The 18340-nt window shown below is 46.6% G+C and overlaps 1 protein-coding gene across 3 annotated transcripts in view; it reads right to left on the bottom strand.

Annotated features, from left to right (window-relative positions):
- Positions 1-15436, bottom strand: part of cdh13 (cadherin 13) — a 282552-nt gene extending 267116 nt beyond the window's left edge. For 2 of the 3 annotated variants that reach the window (XM_023325001.1, XM_023325020.1), the window contains exon 1: positions 15237-15435. In XM_023325001.1, coding sequence (XP_023180769.1) covers positions 15237-15281 — 45 coding nt within the window. In that variant the 5' untranslated portion in view covers positions 15282-15435. Of the gene's footprint in view, positions 1-15236 lie in introns of all 3 variants that reach the window. The other variant, XR_002751861.1, reaches the window with a different exon arrangement.
- Between the last annotated feature and the right edge of the window lie 2904 nt (positions 15437-18340).

The raw sequence follows: 18340 nt of genomic DNA, 5'->3' as shown, positions 1-18340 counted from the left end.
ACGAGTCGCTTCGTCAACAAGTGGCTTTTTACTTTGGGACGACGGGTTCTGGTCCTGAGCTCGGAGCCGCTGCTCCGAACTGGAGTCTCACTAATGAAGCTCCACAAACCTGAAACTGTTTCAGGAAGTTTCTGTTCAGAGCAGAACGAGGCCAAACGGGTCGGATCTGTCCAGGAGAACCTGCTGCAGCAAGGGATTCTGGGAAAACCGTCGACTCAGCCTGAACAACCTGAACAAGCTGACCTCACCACTTCAGAAGCTGGAAGTTTTCCTCTAGCGTTTGGTCGTTTCTCTGCAGTGGCGGGTTGTGAGCAGCGCGTACACATGCGCAGCTGACAGCGCTAAGACCTCCTCCTGGCTCTGATTGGTTGTTTGTGACAGAGCGCCTTGTTTCTGCAGATGGCAGTAGGACCACAGAGAAACAGGATAGTTCCTGGACTACAAGCATTTGAAGGATGAGGCTAAAATCTGGAGTTTCACATCGAGATGAAAGTGAGAAAGAAAACGAGATGAAAACAGACGAAGAGAGAAACGAAATCATTCTGACGATTTTGTTTCAGCGATTAATAACTTTTCATGGTAGGGTATTGTGACACATATTTGCTACGTATTTCATTAAAGTTACATCTTTCTGTGTAAATACATGATGTTGCACCCTGGTTTTTCCTGCTTAGTGGGCGGGGCTTACATGCAGGTGAGCTCCATCGCTGCGTTATGAGGAACCAGTGAAGAATTTAGAAAAATTATTTTCTCTGTTTCTGTGGATCCTCAACAGCTGTCAGCAGATTATCCTTCAGCTTCTTAATCAAACTTTCATAAATCTACCAACACACTGTACATTATAGATCTTCAGAATTAGATTTACATTTTAATTTCCATAATGGTGTTAAAATGAATTCATCGAGCAGCGTTTAGCGTAAACTCGCTCTGCGTGTTTATGAAATGCTGACCCTTTCTTCCAACCCCAGCTTCACAGCAGACGCACTAAAAGATTTGCTTTCTCATCTATGCATTTCCTCTCACACTTCGCAGCGTCGGCTCTCCAAGCCAGGTGAATTTATTTAAAGCAGAGCCTGGTGTGGCGGAGGCAGCACCAGGTGGAGAGCGGCGGGAAGGAGGCGCCGACGGAGCGCAGCTCGTTGCTTCAGACAACCATTTGTCACCGTGAACTCCCTCTGCAGATAAATATTCATGGGAAGTGGAAAGGGTGGCTCGCTCCCTTCCTCCCACTACCAGAGGAAGCTTAGGTAAATCTCCATGTGAGGAATGACTCTGTCAGGAGCCATTTGAGAGCAACAACTCAGCAGCCCTGTCCACCCACAGGCCGCACATGAATGCAGCCAGGAGGCTCCGTCACTAACTTCCCTCTTTTCTGCTCTTCCCTTCAACTTTCCAGCATCATTACCCCAACTCTCAAGTCACACTTAATGTCTCCCATCGCTCCGCCTCCTCTTTGTGTACCCAGAGAGAACAAGCTAACATGCTAACTCTGTGCTAACTCTCTACAGACTCCAGGTCAGGATTCAAACCCACAACCTTCTTGCTGCAGGGCAGCAGAGCCACCGACTGCAGCCTGGGAGAAATACTTTCCATACAGCGTCGTCTTTCCTCAGCATCACCACCGTAAACTAAACTACTGAATAAGCTTCTCAGTTGAGTATTTGTGGATTTCTCTGTAGAATGTAAATTATTTGCAACAATTTCCCCATCAGTTGATTTTTCACAGAGTTTCTAAAACACTGTAAACTAAATGAAGCTGTGAAGCTGAAGCGCTTCGACACGACGCGTTGGCCAATCCAGGAGCAGCATTTGATCCCTGGGTGCTGATTGGCTGAACATAAGGAAGAGGGTGGATGTTAGCGTCTGTAGAGCTGAGACGGTTCCACCTGGAGATCAGAAACTTTAAAACACAAAAGTTTGTAAATCACCAAATCCATTAAAGATCTGCTGTTGCTTCAACCAGAACCAGAACCACCCAGGCCTTCTGGTTCTGGTCTACATGGAACCACTTGGTTCAGCTAGCAGTTCTTCATCAGTGCAGACAGAGCACTGAGTGGTTTAGTATGAGGTTAATAGATCACTAAGACATTTAAATAAGGTTTTATTCTGATGTGTTTGTTCATATATGGTGTCTCTAATATTAAATATCAGATGTTATATTTACAGACACACAGAAGGAAAATGCTGCAGCTGATTTACTTCCAGCCACTGAAACAATCTGACTGATAAATCTGTTCAAAGATGTGAATGTTTGTAAAGTCAAGTTGATCTTTTACTGTTTCACTGTAACTGAACTCTGATTGGCTCAAAAAGAGGAAGTGTCGACATCACAAAGGATAAAACATGATTTAACTTTCTGCTGAGAACCAGGAAGAAGAAGAGTTTTAACAAATGAAACTCCTGTCAGGATTTCTTTTCCCGGTTAATTCCAACAATCACAGCTCATAAATAATTTGAGGAATTACAGCCAGTCATGTTTAAAGTGCATCCAGTTAATTTATTATTCATGACTGAAATTAAATCACATGATCAGACCTCACAGCTGAAACTAAATCATTTTGGATAATGAACCTTACTTTAAACACAACATCAGTCATTTCACCACAAATTAAGAAGCGATTTAAAACACTATTTAAATAAATAGATTCATGCATCATGATTCATTTCTAATATTCTTTAATTTTCCATCTACTTGTATTAAAGCCTCATCTCTATGAAAATAACTGACATTTCAAAACAGAGCAGGAAAAGCAGCCATGAAATCAACAATAAGATTTGTTCTTATTGAATAAAACCCAAACCATTGAATGCAAAAACACAAAATAATCAGAAGGTTGGATGTTCAGCCTCATGCATGCTGGGGCTCCAGCGCAGCTTGGGGGCAATTAAAGAGACGAGTGGTGCAGATGAGCAAACACACGGCACCTGAAGCCCAGACGAGACGCAGCTTCAGCCTTTTAATTAAAAACCTTTCATGAGCCACAAAACCAATCTCTGAAATGTTGCTTTTGATATGAAATTACAAAGTCAAGCCTCAGCTGGACGAGTCTAACGGGAACAGCCAGATAACGGCATCATAAAACATCATCAGAGTCAGAACCAACTCTCTTCTGGACATTAATCTTATTATTTCAGCTTTAAGAACAGAAATGTGTTTGAACCCCCGAGTCTCCACTACCGCCCCCATGTGGAAGGGTTGTGAACAAACCAGCATCAGGCACAGTGGTGGTCGTATTATTCTGCGTTTTATTTGTATTATCCTGAAATCAGAGCCGCAGGCTGGTAGTTTAAACTCCAACGGATCCAGAACTGATCTGAAAAAACTGATCGACGCCAACATGAAGCTGCTTCATGACCTCAACCCTGAAGGAAACAGAGACGGAGAATCCAAAACTTCTTGGACTTTGTGTTTCCGCTTCAACGCGTTTCCCTGCAGGATCAACAAGGCTGGATTTATTTATACCAAGTAAAGTTTTGCTGCTCATCAACCTCTGATTTGTCTCAACTCTTTCATTCTGAGCCTTTTACACAATTAAATATTCATTATTTCCTGCAGGTTTAGAGTTTCTTCAAACGTCAAGCAGAACTATAAAGAAATAATAAAGTAGTAACTAATAAAGAGCTGCTAAAACCATAATAGCTGCAATTTGTGTGATTATTTTATTTAGAATTCAACATGTGGGCGGAGCAGCTGCTCTTTTATAAATTAATGACTGGAAAACAAAATCATATTGCTCAGTGGGATGACAGAGCCGCCTCTCCATGAGCCCACATCCTTAGAAAAAGCAGCTTCAACTGTTTCTGCAAAAATTACTGTCATTTATTATGACAAAGAAACGAATATTTCTGCGCTGCATGTTGTGGTATTTGGCAAAAGCTTGCTAATGTTCGCCCTCCCACTCAGTTATTATCACTTCTTGGCAAAGTCATGTTTCCTCCCACAGCAAAAGCAAAGCCAGAAGAAGCGAAGCGCTGATCCACTGCAGACGCCGAGTCGACAGAAACTCGACTCAGAATCGAGTCGCAGTCCGGAACTCGGAAGCTCACGAGTTTCTGTTACGCCCTGATGAAGGTCCAGAAGGAAACCAGCAGAAAAAAACCTTCAATACAGACAGCAGCAGAACGACTGGCAACTACACCAGTTAGCCTAAAGTTGGCCTCCAGTTAGTTTCCAGTTAGACCAGTTGGTTTCCAGTTAGACCAGTTGCCCTCCAGCTGGTTTCCAGTTAGACCAGTTGGTTTCCAGTTAGACCAGTTGGCCTCCAGTTAGACCAGTTGGTTCCCAGTTGGCCTCCAGTTAGACCAGTTGGTTCCCAGTTAGACCAGTTGGCCTCCAGTTAGACCAGTGGCATAGAAGCGCTGACCTCTGACCTCTGACCTCCCCAGTCCACCTGTGAGAACCGATCTGGGGTTTAGGGGCCACCGCAGTGGAAAATTGTCTCCAGTGAAGGTTGGAGGCAGGAACAGGAAGTGACAGTGCAGACATGCCATCCCAGTGAAAACCAGCAGCTCACTTCTCTGGAAATCTCTGCAGCAGAATGTGACGCAGCACCACCCTTAAAGCTCTGCTGAAGACTACAGCAGCTGAGCATCACCTGAGCAAAGCGATGCAGAAAGCTGACATGTGCAGATAATACATAAAACATGGAATTTATTCAAACTTCAAACTAACAAGTCATAAAATGTAAAAATCAGGAAACACCTGCAGCTCTGTTCAGCTGAAACATCAGCTGGGTGGAAATTATCCCCAACTTCACTGGCATTCTGTCGCCATCTAGGCAGCAGGGGCGGTACTGCAGGCGCAACTGTTTCCTGTTAGAAGCTGAATTTCTCCCAACAGCAGCAAACGAGCAGCAGGTCTGGGAGGAAAGGAGGCTCTGAAATGTTTTTCATATCAAGAGAAAAAACAACGATAGAAGCAAAGAGAAGAAGTAAAAAGGAGAGAGGAATGAGGCACAGCAAAAATTAACAAGGGAGTAAAGTGAAATTGATTCTTGAAAGTTCAAAAATACTTTGCTTCAATTTAAACAAAAAGAGGTTTTGGTTCCATTTTTCTTTTCAGTCTTACAACGAAACGACAGAATGAAGCTGGACGAGAGGAAAAGAGGACGACCCGTCATCATGTCTAAGGTAAGGCCAGCTTCAATATACAGGCTTTCACATAAAACCGCCATGAAACATAAAACATCATAAAACCACGAAAACCAAACTAGACAAATGGATCTTTAGCTGCTGCTTAAAAACTAAAGAGTCCAGACAGTAAAAACATGGAGCTAATGCTTCCTAGATCTACAGGACTCATCTTCAGTCGTATTGATTATTGCAACAGCGTCTTCACAGGTCTGTCCAACAAATCAATCAAACAGCTGCAGCTGATCCAGAATGCTGCTGCTGGCGTTCTGACTAAAACCAGGAAGATAGAGCACATAACACCAGTTTTAAAGTCCCTCCACTGGCTCCCTGTAGCTCAGAGAATAGACTTTAAAATCCTGTTGTTAGTTTATAAATCACTGAACGGCTTAGCACCACAATACATTAAAGATCTGCTGTTGTATCAACCTTCCAGACCTCTCAGGTTCTGGTTCTGGTTCTGCTCTGCATCCCCAGAACCAGAACCAAACGAGGAGAAGCAGCTTTCAGCATCTATGCACCACAAATCTGGAACAAACTTCCAGAAAACTGTAAAACAGCTGAAACACTGACTTCTTTTAAATCTCGACTAAAAACCCACCTGTTTAGGATTGTATTTGAAATGTAATCAATTACAAATTTATTGGTGGAACTTGACTTAATGATTGATTCTATATTACTTTGTGTTTCTGTGTTTGTAATGATGTAAAGCACTTTGAAATGTCTTGCTGCTGAAATGTGCTATACAAATAACATTTGACTGATTGATTCAAAATGAGTTCATGGAACCGTTAAAAGTGAGATTATTTAATTATGAGTAGAAATTCTTCTGGTTGGTCCAAAAGTCTCGGTTCAGGAACTCACTGGTCCACAGACTGATGGGAGGAAAGTTCAGAATAAAACTGAAAGTCTCAGCATGTCCTGCTTGGTTCAGTCCAAACCGGTCAAACATAATTCACTTTTATTTTTTAGTTTGTTTTATTGTGACAGTTTAAACGTTTCCTCAGATTCCCTGATGGTTGGATGGAAACGAGACTGCTATGTTTAGACCCAGAGCTCTGACATCACAGCGGCCAGGTAACCCAGGTAACCCAGGTAAGCCTCATCAGGTGTGAACAGATGAAGGTTAATGAGCCATTTGTTCATTATATATTATATATTTGTTCCAGAATAGAGAATATTGATATGAGTGAGTCAGGATTGATCAGCTGACCCACAGAGACGATGAAAAGACGCAGGATCATTTATCACAGCAGATAAAGGCCGGCAGCCGAGATGCACAGATTTCTACAGCAATATTAAAACTCCAACATAATCTTTGGAAAAAGCATGCGGTGTGAAAACACACCAGCTCTATTAGATTTCCATCTACGTTCCTGTTCATAGCCCAACTGGGCCGGTCCGTATTTATTGAAATCACCAGATAAACGTTAACATTGTTCATTTTCTTCCTCGCTGCTCCATTTAGTCTGAGAAGTTCAATTAATCGGAGGGCAAAGCAGAGGAAGCGTGACCTTCATCAGGGCCGAAAACAGAAACATGGACTGGATCCGGATCGGAGCTTCAACTCTGACTTCTGACCTGGCAGGAAAGTTTCCACTGGCAGCAGGATGAAAGTTTCCCTCCAACAGCTTCATGAAAGACAGATGAAGAGGAACAGACAGAAATCACCGTCATCACTTCTGACCCTGCAGACAAAACGAACATCCAGCCGGCTTTCAGAGGCCTGCAGGAAGTGGCTCTTATTCATCCTCACTGAACAACTGAGACTAACGCAGCTCTGAGCATCATGGAGGACAAACGGCCCGCTGCACCAGCCCCGGTTCACCAGGTCACACTTATGGGATAGAGAGGAGTCATCTGAACCAGGCTGCAAACAGGAAGTCAGGCCTGCAGAGCGCAGCAACCGACTGGAGGGGAAAGGGACGAGTAAAAGAGGACAGGGAGTGAAAAGTACCTGGATGTACAGACGATATGTTCACACTGCAGGCCTGGAGGCTCGGTTCAGTTCCAGCAGTTTACTGCATGTTTGGTCCGCAGTCAAACGTCTGTGTCAGCGGTTTCTTACCCCAAAACGACCCGCAGAAGAATGTAGCGGTCCTCCAGCAGCGCTCCGTTTACAGCAGGAAAGATGGCCGCCGCATTTTATTTTCACTAATGCGTTTTGTCGTGTCCTGTGTGCTTTTTATTCCTGATTATTGTTTGTGGTTGTTGGCTTTTTGTTTTGATATTATGTTGTGACAGGCGGCACCACCAGGTGGCGCTCCCTCCACAGCTTCTATAAAAGGGAAGCTGGAAGGCGGAGGCCAGGTGTGTGTCGGGCTCACGCTGTTTGAAATTGATTCTCTTAATAATTTTGTGCTGATGTGTGTTTTTATTCAAAGCTGCTTTATTAATAACGTTCCGGTGGCAGCGTAGCATCACCTGGGCGTGACGCCGCAGGTAGGTTTATACATTTGTCTCTTTTAATCAGATTGAATTGAATGTTTTTATAGATATTGTCTTTTATCTGGTAGGGCTGCAGCAGATCTGCTGCATCTAGTTTGATCTCAGAGGTCTGCTTTCTGCGATGCAGGTATTTATTCAGTGTTTTAGATTGACTTGATAAAAGTGATTTAATTTTTGTTTCTACAGTTTTATCACTGCTTCCTTCTAGAGTTTGATTTTCTTGTTAGTGCGTCCAGTTTGGGTTGTTTGTCTCCTCGGTGTTTCTGGTCAGACTGACAACCTAACATTTATTGTTTTGTCCTCCGTCTGTCTTTGGGTCACTTCCTGAATACTCAGGTTTCATGTGGCTGTTAATCTTAAATATCTGAGAGCCGATTCTGTTGGTGTGATCTCCAGTTTGATCATTCTGCAGTGAATCCAGTGCATCTTAAGTTTGCAGTGAACATTGCAGTGGTTTATGCGGGCTGAACATTATTGGATTGACAACAAATGGATAAAGTTAACAGGAAATCCTCTTATTTATGTAACAATAAATACTGTTAATTAATTTCATTCTGGTTTATTGTCTTTCGGATTGACGGAGTCGTAACAAAATCTTCCAGTGTTTCGTGTTCTTTACAAAATTAAAGTCTTCTGGTCTTTGAGAAGGTAAACCACGTTATTTATCAAAAGTATTTCCGGAACAATTCGGTAAAGTTTGTTATTGTTTCCTCTGAAGAGACGGTGTGTGTGTGTGTGTGTGTGGTCGATGTGCAGGTCTGCAGAGTGAACGGAGTTGAATCGTGACGAGGCGGCCGGTCGGAGTCTCGTTGCTCAGAGCTTCTCCTGGTCAGGTTGGTGTTTTGGCTCCTAACTCAGCCGTTAATCCAGGAGGACAGAAACTGTCTCCAGTTCTTGGCAGATTTCATGATTAAAACACGAAACGTCTGCTGGTGTTTTGCATAATTAAAGCATTTCCATTAAACGCAGGCAGATTCTAATGGAGTGCGAAGGGGACATATTTACTTTAATTACAGCTCTCAGTGGCTTCACACCTCATCGTCGCTCTCCTCCCCTGGAGAGAGGCAGCGGCAGCTTTCAGGGGAAAAGATTGAAGAGAAGTGTTTCCCTCAAAGGTCACGACCTCTTTCAGCCGAGTTTAGATGGCGTCTGACCCTCCAGACCGCTACACTGCAGCGGTCACACTGGGAAATAAAAAACTGCTCCAGTTCCCCATTACCAGTTAAGACAGAGTGAAAAGTTCTGAACGTGTGTGTTTTCTGGTCAGGTGAACACACACACACACACACACAGGTTTATTTACTGGAAGCTTTTAGAGTTTCCTGTCAATAAGAGCAGAGTCCAAAAAAAGAGAAAACCCTCCAAAGAGCACTCTAACACCACATACTGAGGTGTGTGTGTGTGTGTGTGTGTGTGTGTGTGTGTGTGTGTGTGTGTGTGTGTGTGTGTGTGTGTGTGTGTGTGTGTGTGTGCATGCGTGTGTGTGTGTGTGTGTGTGCGAAGTGAGAGGTCACTTCCTGCCGGCACTGGACGGGCTGACGGACTGAGTCATGAACCTTTCTGCTGCAGCGTTTCTACGATCGACGGCGTCATTAGAGCCTGGAAACCTGGAGAGACATGAGGAGAGCTGGAGACAATCCCTCACTGATGACTGGCGTTCCTCATTACTGTCCTCATTAGACTTCAGAGCTGGTCAGAGTCTCTCCGCTGTGAAAGCATCGCAGACTGAAAGGACAAACTTTCTGTAAAACCAGGAGCTGATCCCAGATCTGCTGTAATTGACTGGAAGCAGAGAAGGAAACGACAGGAAACGAAGGTCTGCGTGTTCCCTCATCATCCTCACACAGGGACGCTCTTAATGAGTCTCAAAGAAATCTGATAATGTCTCATTAGAGATGACTCAAGATATGAAAGGAGCTTTGAGTCTGAGTGTGTGTGATCGTTTGACCCGTCCCCAACCTGTTGCTGTTACCCTCGGTAACAGGTCGCTATGACAAACGGAGTCAGATCCTCTTTTCTACAAGATGGAGGTCAAAGAACCGTTTCAGAGCCGAACACAGGAAGTAACATGTTTGCTTACATTGGACGTATGCGTGTATGCGTGTGTGTGTGTGTTTTATGTGGCAGGTGAAAGGAGGCCGCTCTATGACTGACAGGAGTTAAAAGTTGAATCTTGCTGTGAATGTCTCGTGTTCGACCTCTGGTCTGTGTATTAGTGCTGTGCAAAAAAAATCTCGGTTGTCATTTACTACGATTCATTTAAAATGTCATGGAAGGAAAACATTTTGACTCCTTTTAGTTTTTACTAAATTCTTGGGAAGACATGAACTTTACCGCTTCACAAAATGAAGACTGAACTTCAGGAACGCCGCTGGTGGGCGGAGCCAGTAAACCAGGCGCCGTCTCTTTACGCTACACCATGCCATGCTATGCTACGCCATGCCATGCTACGCTACGCCACGTCATGCTACGCTGCGCCATGCCATGCTACGCCATGCCATGCTATGCTACGCCATGCTACGCTACGCCACGTCATGCTACGCTACGCCATGTCATGCTACGCTGCGCCATGCCATGCTACGCCATGCCATGCTATGCTACGCCATGCTACGCTACGCCACGTCATGCTACGCTACACCATGCCATGCTATGCTACACCATGCCATGCTACGCTACGCCACGTCATGCTACGCTGCGCCATGCCATGCTACGCCATGCCATGCTATGCTACGCCATGCCACGCTACGCCATGCCATGCTATGCTATGCCATGCCATGCTACGCTACGCCACGTCATGCTACGCTACGCCACGTCATGCTACGCTACGCCACGTCATGCTACGCTACGCCATGTCATGCTATGCTACGCCATGCTACGCTACGCCACGTCATGCTACGCTACGCCATGTCATGCTACGCTGCGCCATGCCATGCTACGCTACGCCATGCCATGCTATGCTACGCCATGCCATGCTACGCTACGCCACGTCATGCTACGCTATGCCACGTCATGCTACGCTACGCCACGTCATGCTACGCTACGCCATGTCATGCTACGCTACGCCATGCCATGCTACGCTACGCCATGCCATGCTATGCTACACCACGTCATGCTACGCTACGCCACGTCATGCTACGCTATGCCACGTCATGCTACGCTACGCCACGTCATGCTACGCTACGCCATGTCATGCTATGCTACGCCATGCTACGCTACGCCATGTCATGCTACGCTACGCCACGTCATGCTACGCTATGCTACGTCATGCTACGCTACGCCACGTCATGCTACGCTACGCCATGTCATGCTACGCCACGATTCTTCACCAAATATCTCCAAAGATTGTCAGATGGCTGAAATCTCCTGGATGGAAATGAAAACATGGTCCACAGAGGAGGCTGTCTGCAGAAAGGTGGCGCTCTCTCTGGGACGCTCCGTTAAAACAAAATGGAGGATGCAGGGAGGGATTCACCAAGCATGGATTAATATTTAAAACTTCATAAATGTGAAAACCACTGATTAATGTTTCTATTTGTTGTTCTGCTTTCCAAAGCAGACTGCAGCAGGTCAGGAGTTCACTGATCGATTGAAGCAGAAATTACGAAGAATCAATTTTCATCAAACTGATTTTGAATCCAATCGTGACCCTAAAAATCTAATCACAATGTGAGACAGCAAAAGATTCCTGAACCTACATGACAACGTAGCAACACTGTGACTTTAACGTCCCACTTTTACCCCAACAGGCCGTGACCTGCCGTCCCTCCATGCATCGCAGCTGCTGCAGCTTTACCCGCCGCTGCTCCATAAACGTCCACAGCAGCAAATCTGACCGACGGCCAGAATGAGTCTGACTTCCTCCATCTGGAGTCAGCAGGGAAAAGCAGGAAGTTCAAACTGGATCTAATGATGTCACATCAAAGTATTTCTGGGAAGAAACTCATGGCAGGAAGCATGAAAACCCAAAGAGGAGGAGGAGAGGAATCCTTCACACCTGCTGCTCCGTTGTGGGCGGAGCTTATTCTGAATCACTGCTCCACCTGGAGCGAACTGGGACTGATCCTGGAGGGAACTGGGACTGATCCTGGAGCGAACTGGGACTGATCCTGGAGGGAACTGGGACTGATCCTGGAGGGAACTGGGACTGAAACCGGGTGGGAACTGGGACTGATCCTGGAGGGAACTGGGACTGATCCTGGAGCGAACTGGGACTGATCCTGGAGGGAACTGGGACTGATCCTGGAGCGAACTGGGACTGATCCTGGAGGGAACTGGGACTGATCCTGGAGCGAACTGGGACTGATCCTGGAGGGAACTGGGACTGAAACGGGGTGGGAACTGGGACTGATCCTGGAGGGAACTCGGACTGATCCTGGAGGGAACTGGGACTGAAACCGGGTGGGAACTGGGACTGAAACCGGGTGGGAACTGGGACTGATCCTGGAGGGAACTGGGACTGATCCTGGAGGGAACTGGGACTGATCCTGGAGGGAACTGGGACTGATCCTGGAGGGAACTGGGACTGATCCTGGAGCGAACTGGGACTGATCCTGGAGGGAACTGGGACTGATCCTGGAGTGAACTGGGACTGATCCTGGAGGGAACTGGGACTGATCCTGGAGCGAACTGGGACTGATCCTGGAGCGAACTGGGACTGATCCTGGAGGGAACTGGGACTGAAACCGGGTGGGAACTGGGACTGATCCTGGAGGTCGGGCTGCTGGCCCAGTGTGCTCTGGCGTGGAGACATGGAGGCAGCGGCGCTACCAGCTGCAGCAGAGCGGCTGGGACACACTAGCCTGGTGTCTGTGTGTCAGGAAACAGTTTCAGTCCAACCAGAACCTGCAGCAGCATTAGCAGCACCCAAAGCTCATGTTACCCATGATGCACTGCTGCAGTGGCTGGTGAGGTTCAAAAAAATTTATTTTTCCTGTAGTTGGTTCAGATCAGATCCAGTCTGTTTTCACACCAGAACCGGAACCAAGTGTGTCTGGAACTGGATCAGAAAGTGGGTCTGGGTCAGGTTTTCATACCTGGAGGAAAGGTCCGGTCCGACGGGGGAAACCAGCTCCGATCCGGTTAAAAATGATTCATGTTTTCATTTCAGTCAGCAGGAATTTCCATAACTCCAGAAATCGCTGAAGAATTGGTTCTTTTTAAACGAACCCGTCAGTGCGGTGTGAATACTTAAGCTAGCTGGTCAGAGCTAACATGTTGATTCTTTGAATGCTTCTTCGTTCACTTATTGATTAATTTCACTTTGTTCCACATCAGGTGTTTGTTTCATCTTTACTTCAGTGACTTTCTCCAAGCAGCAGTAAAACGTCTCTGGCTCTCCTGAGGCTGCAGCGACCAACACCATCTCCCTCCTCCGCCGGCCTCATCCTCCATCTGTCTGCAGACAGGAAGTAACGCAGGGAAGAGGAATCTGTTTATCCTTTGATCGTTTCCAGACGGACTGGAAATCACGTCCCAGACTTGGTTACAGCCTCTCAGCAGCGACACAAACTGCAACCGGTGAGAGATAAAACCTGATCTGGAGAGGAAGAGAAACCGAGACTCCAGAAGCCTCCGTGTTTCCCATCAGCTAGAGAATTGCTTTGAGCCCACACAAATACGGCAAAGATAGGACGCTCCTGTGATTCGACAAGGAGAGATGACACATTTACATTTTAACTGCACCATGAGTCAAGTAGGATAAATCTGTTTGCATGCTGCATAGAAACGTGTACCATAAAACTGGAAATAACCTGGTAAGCTGCAGTTTTGTTTGAAACATGATTCACATATTTTATCAGCCATATTCACAGAATTAAACAAACACAACCGAGAGATGGAGATTTGTGACAGGAATGAATTTCCCAGAATGACAGAAAATCAGTTTCACAAGCAGATTGATTCATTTCTGTTTCAAACTAACCTGGTTTCTCACAGTTAACTGGTTTCTTTCTCTTTGTTCCCAATAATGAATGAATCTGCTTAATGGAAAGCGCCGCTGCGCACAGTGTGTGTGTGTGTGTGTGTGTGTGTGTGTAGCGTGGGGTGTGTTCATGTAAGCGTGTGAGCAGAAGAGGGTGAGTTGTAATCAATAAAACAGGAGTTAAATAATTTCTTCAGAGGCGCTATTAGCCTGAATCATGATTGCAGGGAATCCAGACCTGAACAACTAAACCCAGAAAACTCTGGGCCAATTACAGTGAGTAACACGCAGCAGGAAGAAAGCGCCAAACCTACACAGGTCAGACAACCAGCACCAAACGAGCCGAGCCGTCTCCACGCTGCGGATAAACGGGCGAGCGAGAGGAGAGAGAGAGTTTACCAAATGAGCTCCTAGCCGCCACGCTTCAGGGAAGCTCCCACATTTCAAAAACAGACACTCGCTTCACAATTAGCAGCTGCTTCAACTTTCACCGCCTGCTGCAATAAAGAGACGTCCTGCTAATCTGACACCAGAGGAATTATGGGAAATGATGAGGTCGGAGGTCATGCTGAGAGGGGGACTGCTTACAACGCACTGAAGCACCAACTCCGATCAGAAGCTCAAAAACACTTTGTTTATCCCCAAAGGATCATTAGTCTGGATGGTGATGCTGTGGGCTCCAGTAGCAGTCAGTCCTGCAACCAATCTGAAGAACCCTCTGACTGAAGACAGTCTCATGCTAACATGCTACCAGCCCGACATCCAGACAGCACAGATTCCACAGTAACATGATAACATCATCAGCTGTTAGCAGCTCTGCTAATCCAGCTCCTTTGCTTTAGCTGCACTTTAAATCTGTCTGGAAGTCAGAGCGTGGACATGATCCTTAGTTCATATGCATATGAATCACATAGGACTAGATAGATTTTAATTTTAATGTGAAAGGCTGGGGAGGAGGGCTCAGGCCCCCCGCCGGCCCCCTGTGAATCGGCCCTGCTCAGACCAGAGGAAATGCAGCTAAAATGAGAGCAAAGTGTGAGGAACCTCTGCAGCTTCTCCCTCCACAGCCTCCAAACACCTGATGGCGGAGCGGCTGGTCGGACCGAACCGAACCGAACCGGGTTAGAGTCCGACCAACAGCATCCGCGTTTATTAAATACCTCCAGAGCCCAGAAACAGAGCAGAGAGAGAGAGCAGACTCCGCTCTCTTCACACACACACGCACACAAGCGCGCGCACGGTACACGCACACAAGCGCGCGCACGGTACACGCACACAGAACCAAAGAGCCGCTCAAGTTGGAGGCTGAGCGGAATGTAGATGCGGCTGGAGACAAGAGCCGGAGCCGCGACTTGCACACAGACAGAGGGGGCAGCCTGCGCTGCTTCCCCCGGTGCCCCGGTCCGCTGTCCGGTCCAGTCTGTCCCCAGCTGTCCGGTCCAGTCTGTCCCCAGCTGTCTGTCTCTCTGTCCACTAAATGTGAGGTTTTCCTGAAAGTGAGCGGAGCTCCGCGGATCACTGAGCCGACACTCTTCAGCCCAAACTCGGCTTCAGAGCTGACAGCCGGTCGGAACTCTGACTCGGTTCCGATGGACCGCGGATGATTGTTGCTGGAAGAGTGGCTAAACTTAACAAACCGCAGCAGCAAATCACACACACACACACACACACACACACACACACACACACACACACACACACACACACACACACACACACACACACACACCGGTCCTACCTGCTGGAGGAGGAAAGTCAGGAGGATGCAGAGTCCGGTCTCCATGCTCGCCTCGGTTCGGTTGGGAAACACAGAATGATTCAAGACAGGGTGTCAGAGGCGGGAAGAGCTTTGCTCATAATTCCTCAGTCCAGCCGTCAGAGAGAGAGAGAGAGAGAGAGAGAGAGAGAGAGAGAGAGAGCAGCCTGCAACTTCCAGAGAGAGACTGGAGCTGCAGCCCGAGAGGCGGAGAGAGAAGGATGAGGAGGAGAGAGAGAGAGATGGATTTATGAGAGAGAGAGAGAGAGAGAGCGAGCTTCCGGTTCGTGGGTCCATCAGAACATCGGTTTGATCCTCTGCAGGTGAAGACAATAAGCTGAACACCTGAGTTTACCTGAAACTGTTCCTGATTGGATCCAATTCATTTCAAAAGAATAAATTATTTTAAGTCTACAGACTTGACATGTTTGACTTAATGAAAGGAAATGCTGAAGTTCTCAGCCTTTGATCCCAGTTTAATAAATTGGTGTCTGAGAAGCAGATATGAACCCGAACCCTTCATCCTTTCTCTGCTTGATAAATCTCGACACCATCTGGTGGAAAAGTTGTTTTATTTTTTCTGTCCTCTTTGTATTTATTTGCGTTTTATAATCAAATTTTAATTGATCATTGTCTCATTAAATCATCAATGAAGTTGAGTTCAGCAGTTCTTCACCAGCAGCTGCTCCTGGGCTCTGATTGGCTTTCAAACAGGAAGTTAGCTTTGGTTGTATTTACCCAGAATGCCCTGCGCTGCCATCCACTTCCTGCTTGAGGAGCGATCTCTGGTCCGCTTGGCGTTCAAAGTGAACCCAGACAGAGGTTTGGAGGACCAGAGGACCAGAGGTCAGAGGTCGATTACCGTTCATATTTCACCAACCGGACTGGACTTCCTGAACAAGCGGACTGGAGTTGGGTTAAAGCGGACTAGCGGCTGGTGGACTGAACTCTTACTTTGAGGCTACCTTTCCTCTTGGGGATAAATGAAGTGATTTAATCAACTTGACCTCTGACAGAAACGTTTATCAGCCGTTTATTCCAAATGCAGATTTCCTGGTGACCCTAAAGAAAGTCTGTAAACTCCTGCTGTAGTGTAACTGTCTGTGACCTCTGATAAATTATTAGACAACTCCATGATTATTAAAGTAGAGGACGGCTCATTCCAGTCCTGCCCAGCTCTGATTAGTCCCAGCAGAATAAAAGATGCTGATACCCAGCGTCTCTTAGCTCAGCGGAAACAAGGAACCAATGAAAGCTCAAGTTGACACGGCGTCAAAACGTGTCTGAGTAACGACTGAAGCTTCGGTTCAGCGTTGGATTCCACCAGTAGTTTGGTTTCTCTCAGCTGAAACCAAACCATTCCTCACTCTGGCCCAAAGGTCAGGTGTCTATAAAAGCAAAGCATCAGTCTTCCTTAAGGCGAGGCGCTCTCACACAGCACACTTAATCTTCATGCATAGTAGTCCTAACCTGCAACACACAGACACATCGTGGAGAGAGAAACAGACGGACGAGAAGCCACTGAACTCTGAGATAATGGAAACGTTTGGAGCTTCTCCATCCATCCGTCTGGTTCCTCCCTACAAGCATCCAGAGGAATGGATTTAATGCAGTGACAGATTTCTGCATATATCCATCCTGAGCAGGGGAAGGGAAAGGTCAGCCAACACAAAAGCCAGGTGGGTGTCGGTATCTCCAGAAAAAGCAGACACGTTCCACTCCACCTTTACTTTTACAATAGATGTGAAATATGAGGGCAAAAATTGTTGTGACGCCTGAGGAATTGCTTTTCAGAGACAATTTCTCTGCCATATTCATTTATAGGCAACGAAACTAGGAAACTTATCAGCAGAGACCTGGTGCAAAACACACCAGGCTCCATAATCGACTGAGAAGACGGCGTTGAATGAAGTATGAACCACCAAACTTAGTTTCATGTTTATGTTATTTATCAAAAATCATCCGCTGAGTTTTCAGGATCTGAGAAATAAAAACATGGTTGGAGAGTAAAAACCTCACTTTCACCTTTAGTGGTTCAGTTGTTCTGTTTACTGGGAGCTCACCAGTTCAACGGTCACATGTTCAGCAAAACTTCCCAACAGTTTTCTGACCGCTCAGGACCATCATCAGTCACATTTCCCAGGAGTCAGAGCTGACTGGGTCTTCGTGTCTCAGTCGCCTCCTTCCAGTTTAATGCTCAGGTCGTTTCCTGCAGGCTGATCCTTCTGCAGGTACGAAGTGGCATCGCAGTCCACAGGGGTCATGACCTCTCAACTCACTCAGTGTTCCACCTGCTGCATGAAAATCCCTCTGGAAACCATAACTGATGGAGTGATCTGTGAAGTGGACGGTCATGCCGGTGGACTCGGAGAATCTCCAGGATCTCAGGGAGATCAGATGTGATCAACCAACCAATCAGTTATCAGTTATGTTCTGACCAATCAACCAGGAGTTCAAATTAATCAGCGTCTCCCCATCCAACTGTTTCATATCTGCCTTGTGATTGGCTGGCCGAGGAAGACTCACAGCTTCAGATATAGAATATGACATCACTTCTGCGGAGGAATTTTCCTGCCATAATCCTAGAGCACACATGTTCGGTCCGAAAGCAGGACTTCATGTCTTTCTTCTTACAACTTGTAACGTTTCTACTCAAAACTTCTCCTGGCGCTTAGTCTCTGCTCGCTTACGAAACATGGAACTGCCTTTTTGGGAGTCGCCTAGCAACCTCTCAACCAATAAAATGAAAGTGTTGTACTGGGTGCGTTTGTTTCCTTATAGCGGGTGAGCCTGTGTGGCTACTATCGATTGTAGCAACCTGCGCCACCCACTGGATGTGGGGCGAAACAACGACGTCAGCTTTCTGCTCCGGAGTACACTAAACATCCGCCAGCAGAGCTAATGATCGCTAACAGCTGCTGATCGCTAACAGCTGCGGCTCGCTAACAGCTGCGGCTCGCTAACAGCTGCTGATCACTAACAGCTGCAGCTCGCTAACAGCTGCTGATCGCTAACAGCTGCTGATCGCTAACAGCTGCAGCTCGCTAACAGCTGCAGCTCGCTAACAGCTGCTGATCGCTAACAGC

This window comes from Xiphophorus maculatus, chromosome 2 (assembly GCF_002775205.1).
Source record: "Xiphophorus maculatus strain JP 163 A chromosome 2, X_maculatus-5.0-male, whole genome shotgun sequence".
NCBI classification, from domain to species: Eukaryota; Metazoa; Chordata; class Actinopteri; order Cyprinodontiformes; family Poeciliidae; genus Xiphophorus; species Xiphophorus maculatus.
The sequence above is the reverse complement of the archived record's forward strand: the minus strand, read 5'-3'. Positions and strand labels throughout refer to the sequence as shown.